Below are 25,935 nucleotides of genomic sequence, written 5' to 3' on the forward strand. Positions count from 1 at the left end.
TCTTAGTGGTGGTTCCTTGTTTGTAGAATACCCTCCACAGGGAGACTTGTTTGATGTCAATACCCTCCACAGGGAGACTTGTTTGATGTCAAGAATGCTATCCTTTCAGCACCAGGCATTCTTACACTCCCAGCCTTTTAAATGCAGTGTTTTCAATTGATGTCAACTAGCTATGCTTTATTTTGATTTTTCTGCTGTTGGGGGGAAATGCTCTGCAGGTTTTTCTGAAGAATGTCATATGTAAGTATATATTCTAAATAAATAATACAATTTGTATTTCAAACATAAATACATATACAACACGGTATCCATAGGACCCAACACAAACTTAGATGTGAATGCAACAATGTACTGAAGTTTGCTTAATCTGCAACCAGGTTTTCATTATAGTCATGGGGTCCTTTAGAAATTAAACTTCATATCCTCTGCAGCAGAAAGCAGATTCTGCAACTGAGGCCATATTCTTGGACTGTAGGACATTTGCAGCCATGCCATGCGCCAGATGCAAACTGATCATTTTCTTGGTTTGAATCAGTTTTAATAATCTCGTTGCAGAGCCTTCGGAGCTCTGCACACAATGTATCAGTAGTTTAAGGGTCACCAAAAACAAATAATTTTTAAAAACCAGCATTCACATATGAGTAAAGAAAAGGCACCATCTGTTGAAAGGTTAAATGTGCAATTGGAGGCCATCATTTGGGCTGACATCGACCAGTTCAAATTCCTTCTTTTTAATTGCATTAGGCCCTTGGTTTTCCTGATGAAAATCCTTCTCTTGTGTGCTTCGTAGGGCCTTAGGGCCTAATTAAAATATTACTTGACAATAAAATTAGGCTTGTAACCTGTTACAAATGGGTCCCTTAGCCCTTTAAAATAAGAGTAGCTATACTACATAATTTCTAACTGTTGCACAGAGCCTCAATCCTTAATGAATCTCAAACCTGGCTCTGCAAAAATGGTATCATGGGTAACAGAAACAAATCCTGCCTGCGGCTCCGTAGGACCAGTAAGAATAAAAAAAGATTATTTTCTCAGGAAATTGCTTAGATAGGTGTTGGAATTCACAGAGAAGAGAGAAGGCTTATGAATATTAACATGTAAGGCCTGTGGCTAGATAGCGATAACACTTAAAGAAATATAACTATGGGTAGAAAATTAGTTCTCAGAATTCCTCTTGATATTAAGAAGCAGGAGATAGAAAGCCAGCTCAGAAACCGCTTTCCATTGTTAGCATTGTACTCCCATACAGTTTTAGGCAAGTGCTAACATGCTAGTGCCCATCTTGCAAGCTTCTAGGCCTTCATAGTGCCCTATGGACTTGGGGGTATCTGCAAATTTGAAGGTCTGTTCACATAAAAGAGGATCCAGATCTCTTCTTCCAAAAGCTGGTGATTTTACTGTGCTTGGGAATTTTCTTTGGCCCTATTTGGACATTCAGGGTCACACAATAATCATGTGAGGTTGCCCTCAGATGCCCTGCCCCTGCTGCCATGTCCTGTGTTGGCCCCTCCCCGAGGCATGTCTGCAGTGGGGAAGCCTGATGAACATGCATGCGCTGGAACTTGCAAATATGTTCAGAGAGAGCATTCAGGAAGGGCTGGTGCAGGGTGTGACAGTGAGGTCTAGGCAAGTGAATGTAACCCCACTCTTGTGTTTATTGTTTTGTAGCCCTGAATGCCTGCATAAGGTCTTTCCAAGGTGGCCTGATTTTCCCTAGTCTGCCTGGGAGCAATTTAGAATTCTGGTTAAAATGGTGCTTAGATGGCATAGATTAACACTGGCCTATGCGGCAGACAGTAAGTGTTCTATGATCAGAAGGTAGTAATGAACTATGGGCACTTCCAGCTGTTGCAACACACACACACAACTATGTTGGTCCCTTATCTGACAAATGCAATGAAAGCACACCCAGGGCACACTGCCTTGTTTGTGAGTGGTCAGTGGTGTGCATATTCTTTGTTTTACACACACAAACACATTGAGATAACACAAATTTCTACACACACAAATTTTGTGACGTGCAGACTTTTTGCAACTTATGCACATTAGTGTACAGTATTCTTTTTGTGTGTTTTGAGACGGAAGGGGAGAAGTGTCTAAGGGAGCTTCCTATCTTAGTGTAGGTGACACATTTCACTAGTGTTATTCACAAATTAAAGAAGAGATGACACCACCACTGCATACATGAACTGATGTGGTTTTACTGTGTTGGCCACTTGGTTAATTTGTATATGCTAGTACAGAATAAAAATGCAAATTTCTGTCTCTGCCCCACTGGCAGTTTTACACACCTGCTCCACCACTTTTTGTCCTCCGAGATGACGTTGCCATCCTTTTCTACTTTTCGTGGTCAGAATGCAGTTATTAAAAACACTCAGTTGATGTGAATGAGAGAATGATGCAAAACACAGAATGGGGTGTCGATGTGTTTCACACAACAGAGAACAAAGGGAGGAATGTGTTTCTTGGAAGCAAGGTGCCTCTTCAATCAACGAATGGCAAGGGAAATCAAATACCATCACTGCTTTCTCTTGTAGCATATTGTGACCGGTCATTAATGTTCAAGCAAATACTTGTCATGATTTAAACTTTAGTTTGCAAACAACTTGGAGTTGTGCATCTTACAGGCATAATGTATTCTGTAAGACTATGAAGAATGCATAATGTTGACATAGAAAGAGAAGCTGTATGACTATATATGAAGACAACAACTACAACTCTCACAGCACTGTCATTGATTAATTTCAAAATATTCAAGCATAATTAAAAAAAAAGAGAGGAAAGCTGAACTTATTCTACACTATAAAGGAGTCTTATAACTCAACCTAATGCTGACTTTTCATTTCCTCCAGAGTATTAAGCAACTGTAAGCTTAATTTCTCCAACCAAGTCTTAGTTAATTATTTGCTGTTTAAAACTCCAGTAGTTTTTAAGGTTTGGAGGGGAAACAGCCAGTTTTATTTATTTCTCTCCCATTCAATAAACAGTACCATGTAGACTATCTCCTGTGTTAAAATAGTGTTGTCTTCACATAAGACTCAAATAATGGTATTAGTCATTCATTTCCTTGTACACATACACCCTGTTGCGTGTTGACAGGTTTATAAGGGTGCAGTGGCAGCCACGGGTGCTGGGAAGCTCCTAGACGACAGCCTTTGAATCCTTGCAGTCCTGAGCAATGGTGCCTGAGTTAGTCTGTTTATTGTCTGCATTTTCTCCCAGATGCTTGACTTGTCTGAAAGATTAATACATTAACAAGAGCGGTAAGGTCCAGGGTTGCACATCTTTAAGACATTTTTATTAGCAGATGGCACATGAGATTCAAAGGTCACCGCAAGGGGGGACATTTTAAAGTGAAACAACAATATTTATGTTCAGATACTATGCTGGTGAGATCATGTGGTAAATGGTTCTGATTAAATTAGTTTACAAATAGCCACTATATATCAGCCTCTTGCTTTTCTCCAACATCGCTTGCTTAACAAAAACATGCTCCTGTCTGGGGTTCAGCCAAACCAGGTTCAGGTAGAGGAAGAGGAATACTGTGCAGCTATCTACCCATGCCTGGTGCACAAACAATTTGATAACTTTTGGTACATTCATTTCATATTATAATCAATCAATCAATCAATCTGTACACTCTGCATGTGATTGTTTCTGATGTCTGCATATGCATACTTAAAAACGAAACAAATGACACGCACAAAGGTAGAGCAGGTGGTGTATTTAACATCCTTCATTGAACTCTAATGTAGTACAAAGCTACTGTACTTCAATTCTGTTTCCCATCTATAATACTGTAGGCTTCACAAGGCAGGATGCTTATCACAGCACTTATTTCACAAATCAGAAATACATGGAAATCTGGCATAATCTGTGGGATATATTATTTGCAAATAGAAATGTGAAGGGCCAGGATGAAATGGATTTAGGTTCCCCCTCCCCATTTTTCATAAACAAATTGAGAAAACAACTAGAAATTTGATTTTAAAAAAAGTTTCCCTGCTGTTTCTTCAGTTTCCTCCCTGGGCCTTCACATCTCTAATTGCAAAGCAACAAAATTTGCCTAGCTCTGCAGTTCTTCACAGACTGATATTTTTTAATGCCCACTATGCAGCTCAGGCGAGAATTCTATACCCACCTCAGAATACGTCCCACTGACCTCTGTGGAGCTTAATTCTGTCTTGACATGTATAGGATTGCACTGTCAGAGGTATTTGACTGGACTGGTTCTAGAAATTATTCTGGCTAAAGGAAAATATGATGTGGACATGGAACTTCTCCACCCTCAATTATTTGCAAGAGACAGCAGCCTCAATGAAAGTGCAGCTTCCTCTAGTAATGTGAATAGGAAGCTTGCTTGCGCAGCAGTTCCATAAAGGTATTGATCTGCTTGTGCACATCAGAATGCGCAGTATTCTAGATTATTGAGAGGTGGACCTTGTGAAGTGCTTAAATGAAGGAAACTTACTCCAAACTATTAAGGTCAAAAACCAAATTCATACTACCTGCCCTCATCTTTATATGGGATCTCTCAGCTGCCAAGAATAAAGATGTTTCTAAAATATGATGAATTCACAGATTTCACCTAGTTAAAAGACCATGTTAAAGAGGATGGTCAAATTATTTATTTGTTATTTAAATTACTTCATCTTAGCACACTAAATGACCCCGGTTAATAACAATCCAAAGAGATTCTGAAACCTACTCTCAGCAATGGCGTGAAATTGTTACAAGCTTTACATGACTATGAGATCAGAAGAGGCCACATATTTTGGAAAGATCTAAGTACATCTACACCATTCATGCAAAAAGTCCAGTTAAGCAAGCACACACGTGCCCAAAAGAATACTGTGAAAGTGGGTCTTACTTTTCAAATGAACCATTTTCAGTCTTTACAGTTCCTTCCAGTGGATCCAGTCCTTGTTCTGAAAACTGTTTCAAGGCACTTAAAGCTGCCTGTAACACAGAGGAATTAAAGAGAAATGATAGATACTGAAGTAGGCATACTATTAGCAATGAGCATGGAATATTTTATGACATCAAATATGTATCAGGGACACAGTGGACGGTGACAAAGCTCAGGGCTATAAAGATGCATTGAAAAAGAGATGGATTAGTGAACAAAGCGACAGCATCGCTACTGGGCTGCCCCTTCCTCCCTCGCCCCCTTCGCTGGACTGCTCCCTCCGCCGCCGCTGCCTCCTCCACTCCCCCTCCAGCGCCCCCCGCAGCCTTTTAGAGGAGGAAAACCAGAAAAATATTTTTTTCCTGATTTTCCTCCTCTAAAAACGAGGTGCATCCTATGGTCAGGTGTGTCCTATGGAGAGAAAAATACGGCACTACTAGCTTTTATTCATTTATCTGCAGATCTATAAACCACTTCACAACTGACAGCTACTGAAGTAGTGGATGAAAAAAACACAAACCAAACAAAATAAAATACAAAAGAATACACACTCAATTATGCAGGAGCAATAACATTCCTATATAGATATCCCATAAAATGAATGGGTCACACTTCAGGAAAATCCTTCTTAAACAGATATGTCTTCAATAGCTATCTAAATATCAACGCCAGGTGCTTGTCTTATTTCAGCTGGCCACTAATTCCAGAAGGCTGGAGCTGCAACACTAAAAGCCCAGTTTCTACAGCATACTACACATACTTTTGGGGCATGCAGTACTCTTGGTTGTGGCCCATCTGAGGAGCACAGTTGCTGGGCAGGAATATATGGGGCAAGGAAATGCCACAGGCAGCCAAGTTCCATGCTATTTAGGGCATTAAATTCTAAAAGCAAAATCTTTAACTGCACCCGCCCAGTAGCTTACTGACTGCCAGTGCAGCTCCCTCAGCAGAGGTGTAACATGGTGTCAGTGGGAAGTCCCAGCCAATAGCCTAGTGGTTGCATTCTGCAGCAGAAAGCTCAAGAGAAGTCCCACTAAAAGCCCATGACAGTCATCCAATCTTGAGATTACCAGTGGGAGGGCCACAGTGGCCGAGGTATCTCAGCCCAGGAACAAGTGCAGCCCAGGAACAAGTGCAGCTATCTCACCAACCAAAGCAGATAAAAGGCACTCCTTTTATAGATGAGACTCACTTTCTTTGTTGTTGGTAAGCGTTTTTTGGAAGACAGAAGAACTGCCAGCAAGGGAAGAGTTGCCTCATGAGGTTAGCAAGTTCTAGATTCAGAAGACACCAATGGTTGCCTGGGGGTGGGGGCTGCAGGAAAGATGATGGTCAAAGGGAGAATGCAACCTCCAAAAGCCTAGCTCCACAGGGACACTATGTTATTTTTCTTCATGTTCCCAGACTTAAATGTGATTTTTTTTTATTAAAAAAAATGGAAACTACCTGAACAACACTTTCAGAGCCCCCTTGGGCTGGGATGTAAATGTGCTAGATAAAATTAAAAATATGGGGCTGATCCTTCCTTTGCGAGTGATACCTTCAGCACATTAATGTTGCTAACTCCTTTCATGCTGGGATCAGCTTAACGAGCGCTGCTGCCCCACTCTAACACCACAATCACACTTCCCGTTTCCTTCTACAAACTGAAACATTTAGAGCTCTTCTCCCACCATTCCGCCTCTCGCTGAATTCCATCAATGTAATATTCAGTATGTATGTTGGTATTTTGTGAATGCTAATCAGACGCCTGACCTTTCAGCAACTTGTGGCACAGGCATGCTCCGGAAGCTCCATTTTAATCAGCTCATATAAGGCTAATCACTTTTCTGGACGGCAGAAAACAAATAGCATGTATGTGCTGTACAGAACTAGCAGAGCTACCGGTATATGCTAGACGTGCACACTGCAGTTCTAGTGCAGAAGCTAAGAAATGTCCTGCACGGATGCGAGTCCATCTGGGAGCCATATGGCTGCCACACTGAGCTTTCTGGAACAAGAGTGGGGCATAGGCATGATAAATAAAAAAATTCAAACTAGGAACACTTTTCTGAACTATCGTCACAGTTGCTTTCATTGCCATTTTCAACAGAGAGCAGCAAGTACATAACAAAATGGGATTAAAGATTCAACAGCTTCATTGTCAAGCTCCCATTAAATGCTTCAGGTTGTGTTCCTGCCGCACTGCTATTTTGTAGCTCCTTAATGAAATATTAACCTAGTTTCTCACGCTGTTTGCAGAATTCATTCATGGGAACCTCTGCTTCTTTCTTTACTCAGAACATCTATCTCTATGTCTTTGAAGGGAATGTCAGCAGTAATGCTGAACGAAAGCATTTGTTCCCGCTGAAGGAATGCCAAGGATAAAAAGGTGAAATACATCTATCTGACGAAATATTGTTTAAAATAAAAACAGGGTAGGATTTGTTACAATACTTAGATGACTGCCTAAAATTGCATCCAGGTAAAGCAGGGATGACCATACAATAAAAAGGTGTGGTCAGCATTACATTCTGCAGTGCATCGCTTAAGAAGTTTTCCTTGCAAAAGCTGGTGCTTAATTAAAGATATCTGATTTCTGAACCCTCCTCATGCTGTCTATCTGCCTATATAAGTAGTTCATAAAGGATGTGGCATGCCACACTGGAATGGCAGGAGAGGATGGCAAGTGTGGTGGAAAGATTCAAGGACAATCAAAGAAACATTTACTGTATATTCCTGCGTATAAGACTACTTTTTAACCCAAGAAAATATTCTCAAAAGTCAGGGTCGTCTTATATGCTTGGTCGTATTTCTTATACGGCGAGTATATCCCAAACTCTATATTTTACCTGGAAAAGTTGGGGGGTCGTCTTATATGCCCAGTCGTCTTATGCGCAGGAATATACGGTAAACATTTCAGTATAGTATAGTATAGTATAGTATAGTGCAGGGTGGTGGTTTTTTTTTTTTGCAGAATATGGATGGATATCTTATCAAAATCAAGCACTGCTAGGAGTTGTTTCTTTTTGTTTTTCAATGTATGGTAAAGGGACCCCTGACCATTAGGTCCAGTCGTGACCGACTCTGGGGTTGCCGCTCATCTCGCATTATTGGCCGAGGGAGCCGGTGTACAGCTTCCAGGTCATGTGGCCAGCATGACAAAGCCGCTTCTGGCAAACCAGAGCAGCACATGGAAATGCCGTTTACCTTCCCGCTGTAGCGGTTCCTATTTATCTACTTGCATTTTGACGTGCTTTCAAACTGCTAGGTTGGCAGGAGCTGGGACCAAGCAACGGGAGCTCATCCCGTCACAGGGATTCGAACCGCCGACCTTCTGATCAGCAAGCCCTAGGCTCAGTGGTTTAACCCACAGCGCCACCTGGGTCCTCGTTTTTCAATGTAATCCTTATCAATAAAAAAACTGGTGTGGCATGAGCAAATTCTATTCTGAAAGTGTGGCCCAGAGAAAAAAGCATGAGATGGACACTTTCTCCATCATCAGAACTTCTTTTAACCTATTAAATGAAGCTGAGATTTTGCACCAGCTTTGCACCACTTCCACCTTTGCACTATGAACTAAATTTCTTTTAGCAAAAACTGAAGCTCACTACCGTACAAGCCCACCTCAAAGCTCCACCCCTTTTTTCAGCATGCTGCACAAATGAGGTGCAAAGTCTTTGTGCTTGGCTTGCCAGCCTCTACTGCAAAGTGAATGAGTTAATTAAGGTTTTGTTCTAAACAGCAGTTAACACGCTATTCTCATCTAAAGTTGCTCTATGTGTGAATATCGTCTAGTATTCAGAAGAGAGTCCTGTTGTCACTACTGTGACTCCACCCACATATCTGCTTTGACTCTGCCCACTTTTTTGTAGGAACCCCTGTCCTGCCCCACTCCGCTCCAAAGGTCAGGCTGAAAAAGGCTCCTCACACCTAGTCTAGTGATAGGAGGCCCTTGGTTTACTCAGTACAATCAGGTTTTAGTTTTATTTATTTATTTATAAAAAATATTTATATACAGTTGTACCTTGGATCTCGAATGCCTTGGCTCCCGAACAAATCGGCTCCCAAACGAATGAAACCTGGAAGTGAGTGTTCTGCTTTTTGAACGATTTTTGGAAACCGAATGTCCAGCGCAGCTTCTGATTGGCTGCAGGAGCTTCCTGCAGCCAATCAGAAGCTGTGCTTTGGTTTCCGAACGTTTTGGAAGTCAAACGGACTTCCGGAACGGATTCTGTTCGACTTCGAAGGTACGACTGTACTTTGCAACAATCATAGAATCATAGAATTGTAGAGTATATAAAAATATAAAGACCTATGGCAATTTACGTGCTGGTACATCCAACGGATATATTGTTCTTTTAAAATGCCAACTGCAAAGTCTATGTCTATTTTATGTGTGTTTGTATTTAAAACTTGTTATCTGTTCTGGGTGGTGTTTAACTTTTTCTCAGAGTAGACCTATTGAAATCAATGTGTAGAAAGTGATCAGGGCCATTCATTTCAATGGGCCTACTCTGAGTCACACTTAGTTGAATACCATGCTCTGTGCCTAAAATATCGTGTATGTATGCCAAAGGAGCTCTGAGTGATCTACATGGTTGCCCCATGCATTATATCCTCTCAACAGCCCTGTGGGATAGAGGTAAGACTGAGAGAAGGCTGAGTGGTTCAGGATTTCAAAGGGAAGGCCCTTCTGGATCAGAGACCTATCCACTTCAGCATCTTGTTTCCCACTGTCAGACACCCATGAGAAGTCCATAAACAGGAGATGAGGGCAAATGTTCCCCAGTGAGGGTGCTGATCTATACCCTTATTTGACCACACCACTAACACAACACCACCCATCGTTATCTCTCCAAAGCATAATCTGATTGGCTGATTGGTTCTGTGACACGATCACATTCTTTACACGATTCATAATTTATTTATTTTTTTGCAGCAGGTGTTTTAGAAGACCATATGCCCTCTCCCTTAATTCCCAGGTGTTGGCAGGTGGTGATTATTTTGACCACTAAATAATGGCAGGCTCTGCTTACCCAGAGCACCAGATATTGTTCAATGCTTCTCCCTTTATGGTCCAGGTGTCCATTCCCCAGTGGCACACGAATTCCAAGAGATCTGGTAATGTACTTTCCCCTCATCCCCCAATGTTTAACTATGGAGAGATAGGTGAGGGAAAATGCATTGGGCAGCAGATTATAATTCTGCAGATGAATTTGGAAGCGGAAGTGTTTGAGCATGGGTAAACCATGGAGAGTCAAAGTCTGCATGGACGTTAAGTGCCTCTGAATGCCAGTTGCTGGGCAGCACAAATAGGGAGAGTACTGTTGCGCTTGTAGGCATCTGGTTGGCTACTTGGAGAAGAGGATGCTGGATTGGATGGAACTTTGGTCTGAGCAGCCTTGTTGTTTTTGTCATTTTATGAGTTTGAGGTGCTATTGGTGGAGATTAAGTGTTGCACTGGATTCTGGGGTCACCAGCGTCTCTTGAACCCGAGTCCTGATGATAACTCATCTACTTTCTCAGGATGTTTTGCATTTCTGATTGAAGTTTGAGGGTAGGCTCACAAAGTCAGTCAGGGAAGTACAAGGACTGGACTGTTTTGTATGTTTGTACACTGCCTTGATAGTTTTATGGGGGTGACCTAGAAATCCTTTAAGTATAAATTGAAAATGACCTAAATGGTCCACATTTATAAGGATCTTCATTAGACCCAACGTCATGCATAATTGTTACTACACTTCAGATGAACTGGGCCTTATGTACACAATCCTTAAAAACTAGGAAAAGCTTGCAAAATTAACGACAGTGAGGGGATATAAGTAGAATAAGTATCTCTGACAAGGATTTTAGCAGAGAATTGTTTTTCCGAAGGCTGAACACTTCCTCAAATGGATTTTTTCTCTCTTACAAAAGAGCATCTGCACAGATATATAGAAATATTTCTCTCCCCCAGAAGATTTTACAACTGCTTTGTGAGCAAAGCCCCATAGGTTATGAAACAGATGTCTTTACACATTTAATGTATCACTTGTTTTCTGTGTAGATACAGCAATGCCAAAAACACAATGCCAACAGGATGCACTACTCGGCTCTTTGTTTGTCTTGGCTGCTCTTCCCATTATAAATATGTGTCTGGATCTGGCTGGAGGTGGATGTTTCCAATCAGTTTGGTCATTTTTAGGTTTCCTTAAGCCAATTAGCAATTAGCAAATCATATTGAAATTTGTTAATTTCTTCCCCCTCTGGTTTTCCCTCTGTGGGGAACTGGATAGTTTGTAATGACAATTTAATAACATGAGGTCATCCTTACACAAAGCAGTTGCATACAGAGGCTTGCTCTAGAAAAATGTGGTTTCAACTCACGTTCTTATGATAATGATTTAATGTTTTTCAGTACAATGTAGGGATATATTTCCTTCGCCTTTTACATCTATGTGACATTTCAGATTCTTCCCAAGATGTCCCTAAATGGTCCACTTGTCTGTGTCTGTCCACTTCACCTTACTGGGAGTGGCACATACTTCTGAAGACAGAGAACACACCTAACTTAATTCTTCATACTTTCCCCTTTTATGGAACTGACACAAATGCTACTAACTTAGCCAATCCACTGTTGTGGCTTACTGTCTCCCATTTCTCTATGGTGTGAGAAGCTACTGCCTAATTCTAATGGACCCATTCATTAAATGCTCTTAATTAGGGATTTTGACAACCATATAATGGGGGCTGAAGGGAAAGGACAAAAGAAACACAATGATCTCTTATAGGACTTCCGCAGTAAGAAGCTTTAAGCCTTCTGGTGCTTGCAGCCACTATTTATTTATTGGCTGTTTTGTTTTAGACACATGCCTTAGTTTTCTTGTAAGAAACCAAAGCCGCTAATAGTAAACAAGCTAGAACAACACCAAAATAATCAAAATAGAAATCCAATAAACTTGGCGCCACATTGGATACAAGCCTGTATTTCTATCCTGCACTTGAGTCTTTTTCACTCCATGCCAGTACAGATTCCTTTGCACCATGCAGACTTCAGGACCACTCATCAGCCACCTACAGTTTTGGAAACCTTCTGAGCTGAATTAGTGGAACTTACAAGAAGGTTTCAGGGCCCTCTATTAGGATATTTCAGCCCTATAAACTCCTCCATGGCCCCCAAGTGAGTGAGTTGGTCTTTTCCCAATATTATTCCATTCCATCCATCTAGGGAGAATGGCAATTTGGTAAGTAGTAAAATCACTACTACACCTGTGAGCAAAGCATATAGATCTCTTATACAAAAAGTGGAAGAAGTGAATTTCTAACAGATCTGTCTTCTCAAGCCCCTGTCCATTGTTTTTATCAGGGACATATTCATCTAACAGCCCTATTAACCACTTAAACAGACCACTACACGAGCCTAAGTGCTCCATCAGATACTTCTGCTTTAGCAGATCTAAGTCAATGGACTGACATCTGGCTTCAAATTTCTCTGTGGTTTTTAAAACAAATGATTTCGTTCCAATCCTGTCCTTTATGGGCAAAAATTAATTACTGGGGTACAAACCCTTGAATTTCATTGAAACAAATGATGTCCATGTTTGACTGCTTGAAAGGGCATGCGTGTTTCTTGGGGGTGCGGGGAACTATGCCTGCTTTTTAGTGTGCAAATGTAAGTAATTAGTTTCCAAGAATTCCAAAGCGCCTTAATTTTTTGCACATGTTTTAAAAATTCTTCTTGATGATATTCTTCAAAAAGGTCTGACTCCAGTCAGCTTCACTCAACTCATACTGCATTGTCCTAACACAGTGGTGTCAAGACCAAGTTTGCAAATTTATCCTGCCTAGAGGTAAATGTAGAGGCAAGGTGACAATTTAAAGCTGACACAATTTAGGGGAGGGAGGTAATGGCTGCCAAGGCAGCACTTTATGCCCCTTCATCTGTGTTGGTCTCATATAGGGACAACAGCAAAGATCAAATGCTCACCCCCTATGACAGCATAGGCTTGCTGGGAGTGGAGAAAGCAGCAACAGAAAGAAGCAGAGGAAAAATTAGCACTAATGGATCTTTCAGCTCAGGGGTGGCTAACCTGTGGCCCTCCAAATGTTGATGTACTACAGCTCCCATCACTTCTGACCCTCAGCCATGCTGACTGGGGCTGGAGGGAGTTCGGAGTCCAACAACATCTGGATGGTCACAGATTAGTCAACCCTGTTCTAGTTATTTTTGTTTTGAAATCAGCAAAATAAGAGAAGAGAAACCAGTAGCACAGTGAGGGAATTCTGAAACCCCCTTTCACTAAGTTACAGTGCTTGAAGGACTAGACCAGGCATCCCCAAACTTCGGCCCTCCAGATGTTTTGGAGTACAATTCCCATCTTCCCTGACCACTGGTCCTGTTAGCTAGGGATCATGGGAGTTGTAGGCCAAAACATCTGGAGGGCCGCAGTTTGGGGATGCCTGGACTAGACAGTACTCTTTTTAAAATTATTTTTCCTACCTCAACAACCACTCCATCTCACTCCATGTTAACAGATTCCACATAATTAAAGTCTACAGGTTCTCCATCAGGACTCTTCCTATGCCACTATAGCATTCTATGGAAGTCATGAAACCGAGACTAGACACTCCGCAGAACATCAAAGTTAGTTCATAACATATGTCAGTTGCCTTTGGGTCTATAATAAATGAAAAATATTCATATATCAACTACGTCTGTATTTCACCTCTGTTCTACAGTGAACACTCAAAATTCCTCACATATCTGTAAAAATATATGGTTATGATGCCGGCAATCGCAAAACTGTACCTATATGCCTGGTTTAAAGGTGCAGGTTACTCATTGATTTGTCTAGTTGCTAATTAGGCTGAAATCTCTTACTTGCTTAACTGGGAGCAAATGCCAAAGCACTTAATAGGTTTTTCTTCTGAGTAGACATGCATAGGATTGTGCTGTTGGTCCCTTGCATCTCCATAATTCTGATTCTATGAAGACCAATCAGAAAATGTGACTTAACTGAGAAACTGTTACCTGAATTCGCAACCACTGACTTTAGCAAGGGATCTTTAACAGCCCTCTGTAACCAGGCACTACCATCCCCAGCTGATTAGATTTCACACAGACCAGGGTCAACATCTGTTTAAAAAATTAATTTCAGAATGGTTATTCACACTGCACAATGCAAGTCTTAATTACCTGATTTAAGCCCTCCCCCCCCCACTTGTTCTGTCCCATGTATATTAATCTGATTAACTCATGTAATTTACATGGAAAGGGATTAATGTCTGCACAAAGGGATCTTTAAACAGTGTGCACCAGGATGTGTGCAGTAGCTGTGCCTGCGAGAGAGGAGATGAAAGGGGAGGAGGAGAGAGAGCTAATGCATTTAGACTTCTCCTAGAGAGTACACATTTACAAATGCAACATTTAGTTTAAAACATTTGGGAAAGAGTGTGCTGCTTAGCACCGGCTTCAGGCTACTTTACCCTATGCGGCTAACTTTTACATGGCAAACAATCTATCCAGATGCAAATCTGATTGCTGGCATCATAGGGAATTTAAAGCAAGGATTAACTGTTCTTGAACGGTTCCCCCCACCCCCATGTGTTAGGAACAAACAGGCTTTCTAGCAACATCAACCAAGAATGTCTTCTTCTACCCATTTCTTTTTTAAATTACGAAGACAGATGTATTGTTTGATTTTCCCTGTGTCCTCCTATTTTAATATATTCAACCTCCATATATTTTTAATGAATTGTGTGGAATTTGTACTGTCAATCTACCGGGGGGGGGGGGGAGCCAATTGTTTCTGCTAACTTCCTAGCCCTTTTACTCTGACATTTGCATTTTGCTCAATGTCAATGGACAAAAAGCCAAGGCATATATACCTTGACTTCAGAGTAGTGTGAAACACGTAACACTACTACCTTACTGAAGGGATGGGAGGCCTCCCAGGAGCCACCTATATGACACCTTCAGGTCTGTGACAGGTTGCAATAAAAATGTAATAAAATAAACAAAGTCAAATCAAATCCTTGAAACAGTTCTAAGCAAAAATGAAAACAACAAAAAGTAGTCTGAAGAAAAATAATTATTTATTTGATGTGATTAGATCTCACCTTTATCATCCTTGGCTTATCCACAATCTGATGTGCACATAGAGCTGTCTGCCCAAAGGCAGCTGCATGAATTTGAAAGGTGGACCATTTACATATAAGTCAAAGTGCACATATAACTCCTGAATGGGGCATTTAGTTATAAAACATGTATCCATTCCTTTCCTCCAGGAGCTCAAGGTAATGTGAATCATAGCGTATAGATAGGTCCCAAGTGGTTTATCATCCAGGCATCAATCAGATCCAGAAGCGCTTTGCTTCAGATAAATTCTTGTAGATATGCAGTTGCTGGGTATGTTTTATGGGTTTTGCAATGGTTTTATTATAATGCATTGTTGATTATTTTATGCTGTGCCTTTGGTTCCCCCCCCCTAAATCTCACAGAGACTTTTCCCTCCTTTTCTATTAAATTACTAACAAGCTAATGAATTAATTAAATGGCTGAACAAATAAATTCGTAATTATTGCTTTATGTACCTTAGATCACATTCCAGAAGGAGACTTGCTACAGATCAAACTCAGCCATGCTAGTTTTAGAAGGATTCCAGCCAAGCTCCCTCCGTGATATGCAAGTGGTATCTATAGGGAAACATTCAATCACGACAATCCTCAGCTGCATTCTGGAATGGGCTGGCTCAGTCGGTAGAGCATAAGACCATCTTAATATCAGGGTTGTGGGTTCGAGCCCCATGATGGGCAAAATATTCCTGCACTGCCTGGGAGTTCTTTCTGACTCTACAATTCTATGATTCTATGAGTCCTAGGAGGGCACATGGTGTCTCATACAGAGTAGCAAAAGGCTAGTTCATAGATGTTTTGATTTAAACAAAAGTGGTACCAAATAAGTGCTCGTGTGTCATAGCTGCCAAGTTATCCCTTTTTTAAAGGGATTTTCCCTTATGCTGAATAGGCTTCCTCGCGAGAAAAGGGAAAACTTGGCAGCTATGTCGTGTGTATTAATATAATATGGGGGATTGGCTTATCATGAATATGGCCGGCAGCAATTCCCATTATTGTGGTGGTAATTTATACGGCCATTTCACTCACAGGGAGTGCTGGCAGCTGTACCATGTCTATTTGATTCATACATTAACTTGTCTGTGTAAATGTGAGCCAAGGACAGCTGTAACTGCTCATGCATAGAATGAAATATCTTAAGTAAATCTGTTTACTTTTAAATGTGTTTGTAGGAGGGGAAGTATTGGTTTGTTTTTGTTCTTGTTTTTATTATGTATTTTGCACATTATGTATTTTTATGTTGCGAAACGCCCTGTGATCTTCAGATGAAGGGCATTATACAAATTTAATTAATTAATTAATTACCTGCCAACAACAAGAACAACAACAAAGTAAACCAAACCTACATTTATGGTTTATGTGGGGCAGCTGTCCATATACAATCATGGACTAAGGTTCAACTAAAGACATGTGTAACGCTCTCCTACTCAAATTACCTGTAGTAAAATTCTTTCAATTGCTTTTGTAGGCTGCACTATGCCTTATGAATGCCCAACAATTGTAAATTCAAGTCTGGCTCACAAAAGGGAATGTTAATAAATCAGTCCTTAAAGTTTTACTTTTTTTTGCTTTGGCTCAATACCTTAAGTTGTAGTTAAATACAAAAGGAAATGCATATTAGAGTCAAGTTTTCAGTTTTATATTGCATGACTGGAGACTGCTGGGAGGAAGTTTTAATGTCTGATGTTTTATTGTATTTTTAATATTTTGTTGGAAGCTGCCCAGAGTGGCTGGGGAAACCCAGCCAGTTGGGCGGGGTGTAAATAATAAAATATTATTATTAGAAACGCTATGGTGCACCTGTAGCAGCAAAACTGGACATGGTCATCTGCCCCACTAGCAATAAAACATGTCTCTCCCATATCAGTCTCTACAACCCCAGCATGTGCTGTAACGCTCCAATGGTTTGACTTTACTCACGAAGGCGCACCCTTCCATTGTCTTCCAAGACAGACAGGTGCCAACATTACATGTGACCTATTTACTTACTTCATTTAGACTGACTATTCTTGGTTTTCGGCCACAGTATATTAGTACGTTAATTTGGTGTATGGAATCTTAATTATCTTGTTTGAGGCTGAAAGTGTTCACTCCCACCAGTAGATTTTTGAACATCGAGAATATTTCTAAAACGAGTACTGTATGTAGGGAAGGATTCTGCAGGGCCGACTCAAGGCATTTTGCTGCTTGAAGCAAAGGCGAAAATGGTGCTTCTGTCCCATTCCACATACAGAAACCAACTGGACTGGGAGTTCAATCTTACATTAACACTAGCATTAGGGCAGCATCCTACACCCGCACCTCAGGGCAGCAAGGGTAGTTATGACTGTGCAGGACAGTCTGCACAGCACACATAGCTCTGTATTCCAACTCAACAGCTTGGTCAGAAGGCTCAGAAGAAACAGCTGAATGACTGCCACCATAACCACCCAGGCACCAGCTGTCAGATATGGTTCCCTCACCCTCCTTAATGGTGGGGCCAGTCCTGAAATTCTGCAGTCCCACCCAGAGGTTTTGCTACAAAACAGACGGCATATATTTTTTGTTAAACAAACGAAGAAACAGAATATTTTCATAATACTTTTTCTCCCCACCCATCCTCTTCCCAAACCTGATGTGTTGTCTGTATATGTATGTGGAAGGAGAATATTAACTAAGAACATTATCTGTGAGGAAGTCACTTTGTAGAGGAAGTTCATGTGAATGTGCTCCCGACAATGAATGCAACTGCCCCCCCCGCTTGCCCTGAGTAGATGGATGACCATAAAGCAAATCCATTTGTTTTGCTGGGATGGTTTACAGAGGAAGATTTTGTACTATTTGTTTTGCTTTTATTGAAAGATAAAAAGGGGGGAAAACACACACATACACACACGCTATTTTTCACTTTAAAGACAGAAAGGATATTATTTCAAAGGTCTATTTGTTTAGCTACAGATGCTTTTGCTCTAGAAACAAGTCTTTGAATATCACATTTATTTTAAGAATATATTAAGTTCAAGAAAAGGAGGATTACATGACTGTTCTCCCAGATGAAAAGACCTTTACGTTTAACTGCCTGTCAGTCTACACAGAGACAGGCACCTTAAATTATTTGTAAACAGCAGCACATGATTTTACCCACGGCAAATGACTTCCTGCTAAGATCCAATTCCAGATTAAACTTTTTACTGTGATGTACAATATACAAGGGTATTTTAATACTTAAATTTCTAGTGTTATTATCCTGCTATTAGCACTATGATCTTTACAATAATTATCTCATTTCTCTTCAGAAAAATTATGTGAGGAAACCACATCCATTTCATGCTATACCCTGGGAAGTGAGAGAATTACTTGTCCAAGACAAGCAAAAGAATTCATAGCTACCATACTTTTATCTTTTACACTAACACCAATTTGTTAAATTCAAGTTTGTTTCCATTCATGTCACCAAACTGGGCAGTTCTGGGTACACAAATGTCAGGAGCGAGTCAGCAATAAATCACACAAAGTAAGTGAAGTTAACTCTTTATTAGAAGAACAGGATCTGCTCAGGCCTAATGAGCATAGAAACTCTTCTTGGGTAGGCCTTGTCCCTATGAGGCAGCTGTGGAGACTGAAGGTCCCCACCTTCCCACAGCTGCCTAAGTCTCCTCCTCTCCCAAGCAATCTGAGACTAGGCCGGCATGCCTGATTTTGCTCCTCCCACTTCATACCTCTCCTGGTCCCGGGAGACCAGAGGGAATGGGAACTTGTCGCAGCAAGAGGGTGAAGACACCCTTGCTTCTTCATCAGCCGAACTCATCACTGTCTGTTGGCCTCCCTCCTCTCCTGCTTTTGCATTTCTCTCTGCCACAGACTTTCCCTGCTCACTAAAGCCTGTTACTTCTTCAGCTTCTGACATCTCGTCCTCCCAGTCTGCTCCCTCTTCTTCCTCTGACCACTCATCATCATCCCACCACCAATCCCCTGGCTCTGAGCCTTCTTCCCTTGGGGGTTCCCCAGTTGTTGCCTCCCACTATTCCTCTGTGTCCACGCAGTCCATAACATCCAATGGATTTATACTGCAGAAGTGCCCCTGCCAAGTTAATGGAATTTTTGAGACCTCCACATATGCATTAAACAACACATGAAGCTATGGATGAGGATATGGACCACAGAATAATGGCCCAACAAATGTGGTGTAGTGGTTAGGGTGTCTGGCTAGGACCTGGATGACTAGGGTTCACAACCCCACCTGGCCACGAAGCTCACTGGGTGACCTTGGGCCAGTCAGTCATTCTCAGCCTAACCTACCTCACAGGATTGTTGTGAGGATAAAATGGGGAGGAGGAGAACTATGTTTGCCACCTTGAGCTCGCTGGAGGAAAGGTGGGATACAAATGCAATCAATCAATCAATCAAAAATGTTCTGCTTCTTTCCTAAAGATGGCCATTATCTTGGCTTGCCATAATGGGTCACAGCAGTGTTATAATCCTACAATGTAGGCATCTTCACTCTGCCTATGATCCACAAGGTCTCATTTTTTGCCTTCTGAACTCTACATTAAGGTGACACCAGTTGATACAAAACTACAAATGAAAAAAGCCCAAGTGTGATCTCTTTTACAAAAGCATAATGTTTGTTCAGTTGTACCAGGCTCCTGATTAAAGGTCAGAAACAGGCTCAGGGTCTCGATGAAGAACTGCTGTGAAGCAGTTAGCAGTGCAATTTTGTCCTTGATAACGGCTGATGACTTGTCTGCATCCCACTTCAACCTCTAACTGTTAGCTCCTTTAATGGAAGTGCCTATAAAGATCCTCCCTAAAATATGCTTTTCCAGCACACTTAATGTCTTTTAATGTCTTTCCAATTAAATCCAGATGTGAAAAGCTTAAGGAACAGTTCTCAGGGCTGAAAAAGATGACATAAATCTTGCAGCTGACAGAGATCCCACTGAGCTTGGTTGGGGAAACTCACAGAGGACTTGTTGTGGGCCAGAAAAGCTGCTGGGTATAAAGACAGATGTGTACACTCCTATTGAAAATGCTGAAATAAAGAAAAGCCTCCTGAAATAGACCAGGGCACTAAAAAACACTGTAAGCCCAATCCTGCAGGGTACAGAATGCACCCTGAGAGGTTGTGATCTCTCTCAATTCCCACTACCCAGCACAGTCAATTTGTACAGAGAGTACTGAGCATTTCACAAGGGGAGGTCTCTTCTCTCCCCTCTCTCTAATAATGAATAAAAGGTCATCTCCTGCAGGATCACCACACACCAATTCCAGCAGGAGTATAGCATACTCTTCACTTCTCAGGAGGGGCTCATCACCCTGCAGAATCCCATCCACTTACCTCTTCCTCCACAAAGCAGGTTAGTGGCCTGCTTGCTTGCTTTGCTAAAGTTTACAAACTGCAATATTAATTACAGATTGTCACTAATCAGATGAGAATCTAGGCACTCCCAATGACTGAACAATGCCGCTGGGTGAGTGCTGTTTATGCAGCTGGCAACCACCGTTATTCCCAAAGCTAATTTTTGCCACAGTAAGAATTCTTTTTCCTCACCAGATGCTAAGAAGTGGATTAGCCCAAGTTATCTCCATTTAAAGAAAGGGGGAGGCCCACAAGTTGGGTTTTACACTGTTTCTTGGGGTTACTAAAGTTTCTGAACTGCATTATATTTTTCAGTGCTCTTCCAATATTTTCTGAATATTGTAACCAGGAATGTGACTGTGGGGAAATGACAGGATTTTTCAGAAGGGACATTATTTCTGAGTGGAAGTTCAGATGATCAGTGGTGGCTTTTCTGATGGAAAGAATGACATAGGAGACAATCCAATAATTTCATTTCATGCCAAGGCATGTGCCATACCTGAGTTAGGGTATGACTGGCATTGCAGAAACACATGATGAGCTGTATTATTAAGCATGGATTACTAAAACGGGTGACCAAATATTGATTGTTCCTATACCTACTGTACCTAATATCCACACCAACACATTCCCATTCCTTAAGACTTGACAGTCTCCAACAACCTGAAACTATTTTAACCCTTCTCTCAACCTCTGTGGGATATTGGCAGGGAAATCCCAAGAATTGCGCCATTCTCCTTTCTTCTGGGTGGGTTCAATATATTTTGCTGCCTGGCATGAGGGACAAGATGTACAGAAAACGTCTGGACTGGGAGCTGAATCTTACTTCAACAATGGTGACAGGATAGTGTCCTTCACTGTACCTGAGATGGCAGGCTACTTTAGGGGGTCGAGCATGGGCTGTGTAGCATACACAGCTCTGTCCTTCCACAGAGGGGAAAGGCTAGGGGGCAGGAAGGAGGCTGCCACCTGAAGAGGTCATCTCACTTTGTCCAATGATAGGGCTGACCCTGCTCTTTTCATTTCAAAACAAAGACTCGCCGAATGAGCAAATGTGCAGGAGGCTCTCACAAAATGCCCATCGCCTGGCAACAATGCAATAATCAGACGCCAGAGGTCTGTGGTCACTCCCTGAATTTCCTGTGCTTGGAACAACCATGTTACTCCCAAAGTGTTTGAACTGCATGTGTAACGGGAAGGAGCAGTGAACCGAAATATCTATTGTGCTAATGGAGACCACCAGGATGGCACTGATTTATGTATTTTCTTTACATTTTATGATACAGAAATATTCTCTTCTAAATTGCATTGTTCTGGCACACTGCCATTGCTTGGGTATGCAATATGCCACATTCCACATTCAGTCCACTATTCTTGCAAACATGATTGTGTATAATCCAGCTCGCGAAACTGTTTGGACCACCTTTAAAATCTGATAATGAAAATAAAAACATATATGTTATTTTTTTTATCAGTGGCATTTATACCAAAGGGCTGGACCCATTCTCAGGGGTCTTAGATACCATATGTAAAGATAGATTTCTCTATCTTTAAAGCAAGGATAGTAATATTTAGCAATCATTTTCTGAACTCTGCAATAATAGCATTCATCTTGGATTCCAAATAATTTTTTTTTGTTTAAAACTAAGATGACAATAAAGAAGTTCCAAGAGCTTTAAGCAAAGCCCAACCCTGATCTGTACTAATTGATAACACTAGTATCCATGAGTCAGAAGAAACTATGAGCAGAATGGTTAGTATGTGGATATGGGATTACAAGATTTAAAAGCAACATTTAAAGTCCTATATTCAGGACTTTGGCTGAAAAATAAAGGAAAGGGCACATTTGTTCCTGGTCACTGAATTTTTAACCTGGGTCTGCTGCTCCTGCTGCTAAGCTCTAACACATTCTCTCCTAACCCACAACAACATCTAGTAATCCTAACTTTTGGTGCTTGGTGGTTAAGAAGTGAATTTTCAGGAAGGGAGAAAACTTAAACAGGGAGACTGGCTGGCTAGTATCTCGCTCCATCACTGCAATGCATTAAGACAGCCAAAATTCTAACTTGTAAGAAAGGGTTCGTTTGATCCCTGTTTTTCAAATTAGATGTGGCAGGGTCTGATTTACCTTTCTTCTCCCTTGGAAGGCTCTGGCAATCTTTGGGGAACCCAAAGTATACTATTAAGCTGGGTGGCTGCTGTTATCTTTCCCAGCCCCCACTGGGTGCAGAAATACTGAATCATAGGCTGGAGAAAAGCATCTCAGGTTTCAACCTCAAGGTGTAATTGCTCATTCAAGTCTCTTTAGAAGTTGCCTGCATCTGGCGCAGAAAAATGATCGGGATTGTTTTTCTTTCTGGAAGAGCAGAGAAAGACTGTATTTTCTCTTACTTTTTATAATTTTCTCTATTCGTTACTATGGCAGAACCATTTTTATAGAAGAATTCTATACAGTACAACTCTGAGCCTTAGTTATCGAGTCTACTGTTTGGATCTCGTTACACTTTGCAGACCTCCATGGTAGTTTAGCTGCTGCAAGTTTACAAATACTTCAGGGTTCTAATCAGCCAAATGATTTGACCCAAACATATGTTGCCACTTATTTGAAAATAGCAAAATATGCTTACAAGGTGTGTGTGTGTGTGTGTGTGTGTGTGTGTGTGTGTGAGAGAGAGAGAGAGAGAGAGAGAGAGAGAGAGAGAGAGAATGTTATCAACAGCTACAAAGAACACAATGACATACCCTGAGTGTTTGTTTTCATGGAAGCCAACAGCAGAACAACATTAGTTCCAGAAAAAAATGAGGCTTTTACACACTCATTCTTACAGAGGGCAATAGTGTAATATTCCAAGAGAGGGAGGGACCAAGAGGATTGATTGTCCATCCACTACAGCAGAAAATAACTGGTTGGTGAGAGCACAATATGGTTAACTGGCCATTTGTAGGCCTGTTTTATACATTGCCCACCTTAGAGAGACATCACCAGCCAGGTAACAGATTTCCTTAAATATTTTGATCCTAGTAGTTTAGGAACTTTTCCAACTGGCAGTCAACAACATTTATTTGACACAGCTTAACTCCACAACTGCAGGCCTGCTTTTTCTCCATCTACAGTTACAGTCAAAAAAATAAATCGATATGTCCAAAACCATCCCAAGCAGCTGGCTTTTAGAATGCTAGATCTGTTAACTGCTATTTTATCATTCCTACTTAACACTCATTATTAAAGCCATTAATAATAGCTGGATTCTTTCTTTCTTTTTAATTAAAAACTGCTACTTTCAAAATCTGGCAAATTACAAAGCCACTTGCAATGTATTCCAAATCTCTGCTAGTTGCAATAGTATTACAGATTTCTGGGTTTGAGATGGTCTGAATAGCACCAGCAATCCCTATACATATATTTGCAAAACAGCATCAAACCTGACTTTTAAAAATGAGAATATTTTAAGTTCAGATATTCATTTCTGAAAAACAAATGTAGTGCTGGATGCTGATTTAGTTATGCTTTGAACAGACCCACTGAAATAAATGGGACTTATTTAATCATGACTTACCATATGTCCCACTGATTTCTACTCTAAAGCATGGCTAAGTCTGGCTCAAACCCACAGCTTTGAATCAAGTAACCCTATATTAGGCATCCCCAAACTTCGGCCCTCCAGATGTTTTGGACTACAATTCCCATGTTCCCCGACCACTGGTCCTGTTCGCTAGGGATCATGGGAGTTGTAGGCCAAAACATCTGGAGGGCCACAGTTTGCCTGCCCTATATTCATATGAGTACACATAACTTAGATCACATTACTTGATGTGTGAGATGTACCGGTATTTGTTTAAAAAGAGGGAAAGGGTTGAATCACAGAGTTGTAAATAAACTCACTTTGAAGTCCATATAGAATAAAAACACATAGGAATAAGGGGAAACTGACTTATACCAAGTCAGATACTTTTGTCCACTTAGGCCAGTATTCTCTACTCTCAGGGTCTCTGGTAGAGGTATTTTATATCACCTGCTACCAGATCCTCTTAACTGGAGGATTTGTCAGGATTTGAACCTGGGATCTTCTACATGCAAAGCATGTGTTCTACCACTGACACATGGTTCTTCTCCAAATCAGATAACTTTCTATAATGCAACATGACAATTCAGAGTAAAAAATATTTACAAACAGCACCAGCAGCAACTACCACCAGCAAGTGGTGGCTTTTGGCTTAGCTTTAGGGGTTATTTAAGATATGGCAAGGTATAAATCAGGCATAGGCAAACTCGGCCCTCCAGATGTTTTGGGACTACAACTCCCATCATCCCTGACCACTGGGCCTGTTAGCTAGGGATGATGGGAGTTGTAGTTCCAAAACATCTGGAGGGCCGAGTTTGCCTATGCCTGATTTATGCTATCAGACTCTCTGACAATTAGTCTTCCAGGGATCAGACTAGTAAGAGCAATAGAACTGTCCAAGATGCACAGCACTCCAATATACTGGGTACCCATTGGTATATTAAAAGTTAAGGGATGATGGGAGCTGTAGTACCAAAACATCTGGAGGGCCAAGTTTGCCTATGCCTGGAATAAAGGTATCATCCTTGCTAGAGCTCCAGCCACATTCCCTATGGTATGATGTGTGGGCTTCTAGAAAATGGTCTTGCAATTTATTGGGGAAGTGCTTCTTTTACTAGCACATTTTAAAAGAGCCTATTAGTTGTATCTGCAGCTCAAATGACAGAGGTCTGAATGTAGTGCCTTGGGCTGAACCCAGTTAATCTGCCAGAAGCTTCACAGTGTTTATTGTGCTCACCCTCACAATCACCCTGTGGAAAGCCAGTGTGCTCATTCTCACAACAACTACCGGTATGTGAAGGGGGAGGGAACATAGCTTAAGAAGGAGAGTTTTGTATGCATCAGGTGCCAAGTTTAATCCATGGCACTTTAAGTTAAAGGAGTTCATGACAAAAAAATGGCAGTGGTTTGACTTTAGTAACAAGTACCCATGTTTGCTTGTTTCCTTTTATCTTCCCATCCATTCCCCCCCCACCGCCATTTTGTGTCAAGTCTATAGGATTGTGAACCTGTGGGCAGGACCATTGTGCTCTTCAATGCCTGAATAGTACCTAGAAATTGACTGACAACAACTTTAAAATACCTTAGAGAGGAAAAAGCCCCCAGTCTTCATAAAGCATGCACTAAGAACGGCACTAACACCCTAACAGCCTTCCTAGATCATTTAGGTTCAACAACCTATTTTCTAGGGTGGAGGGTTAACAGGGTCCTGTTATTGCTTTTCTTGTAAAAAATGTAGAATATATATCTAATGTATGCAATATATCCCTGTACTTTGGGGAAAAAATCACAAAATCATAATAAAAAATGGAAATCAAAGCAATACATTTGGCACCAGCTGGGCTGCAGGAGTTGCTGGAAGGAGGCGTATAAGGCGCCATCCAACTGTCTTAGGAATTCCACTCTGTATTTATGGAGGGTTTTACTCCTTATGATTTTTTCTCTCTCCTGAAGATACCCTGCAAAGGCAGCGGAGGTTTAGGATCAGTTTTCTTCCTCTTAGATGAGCTACCTTCCCAGGTTGACAAGCC

The 25,935-nt window shown here is 41.2% G+C and overlaps 1 protein-coding gene across 6 annotated transcripts in view; it reads right to left on the reverse strand.

The window, feature by feature from the left end:
* Window positions 1–2,181: 2,181 nt before the first annotated feature.
* The window catches only part of STAU2 (staufen double-stranded RNA binding protein 2), a 144,558-nt gene continuing 120,804 nt past the window's right edge, over window positions 2,182–25,935 (reverse strand). For 4 of the 6 annotated variants that reach the window (XM_035125951.3, XM_088675618.1, XM_035125952.3 and 1 more), the window contains 2 exons: window positions 4,871–4,959; window positions 2,182–3,235 (listed from right to left, as the gene is read on the reverse strand). In XM_035125951.3, coding sequence (XP_034981842.1) covers window positions 3,142–3,235; window positions 4,871–4,959 — 183 coding nt within the window. In that variant the 3' untranslated portion in view covers window positions 2,182–3,141. Of the gene's footprint in view, window positions 3,236–4,508; window positions 4,589–4,870; window positions 4,960–15,463; window positions 15,566–25,935 lie in introns of all 6 variants that reach the window. The other 2 variants (XR_004693237.3, XR_015951516.1) reach the window with 2 other exon arrangements.

Source organism: Zootoca vivipara, chromosome 8, assembly GCF_965207765.1.
Source record: "Zootoca vivipara chromosome 8, rZooViv2.hap1.1, whole genome shotgun sequence".
In the NCBI taxonomy this organism is placed as follows: domain Eukaryota; kingdom Metazoa; phylum Chordata; class Lepidosauria; order Squamata; family Lacertidae; genus Zootoca; species Zootoca vivipara.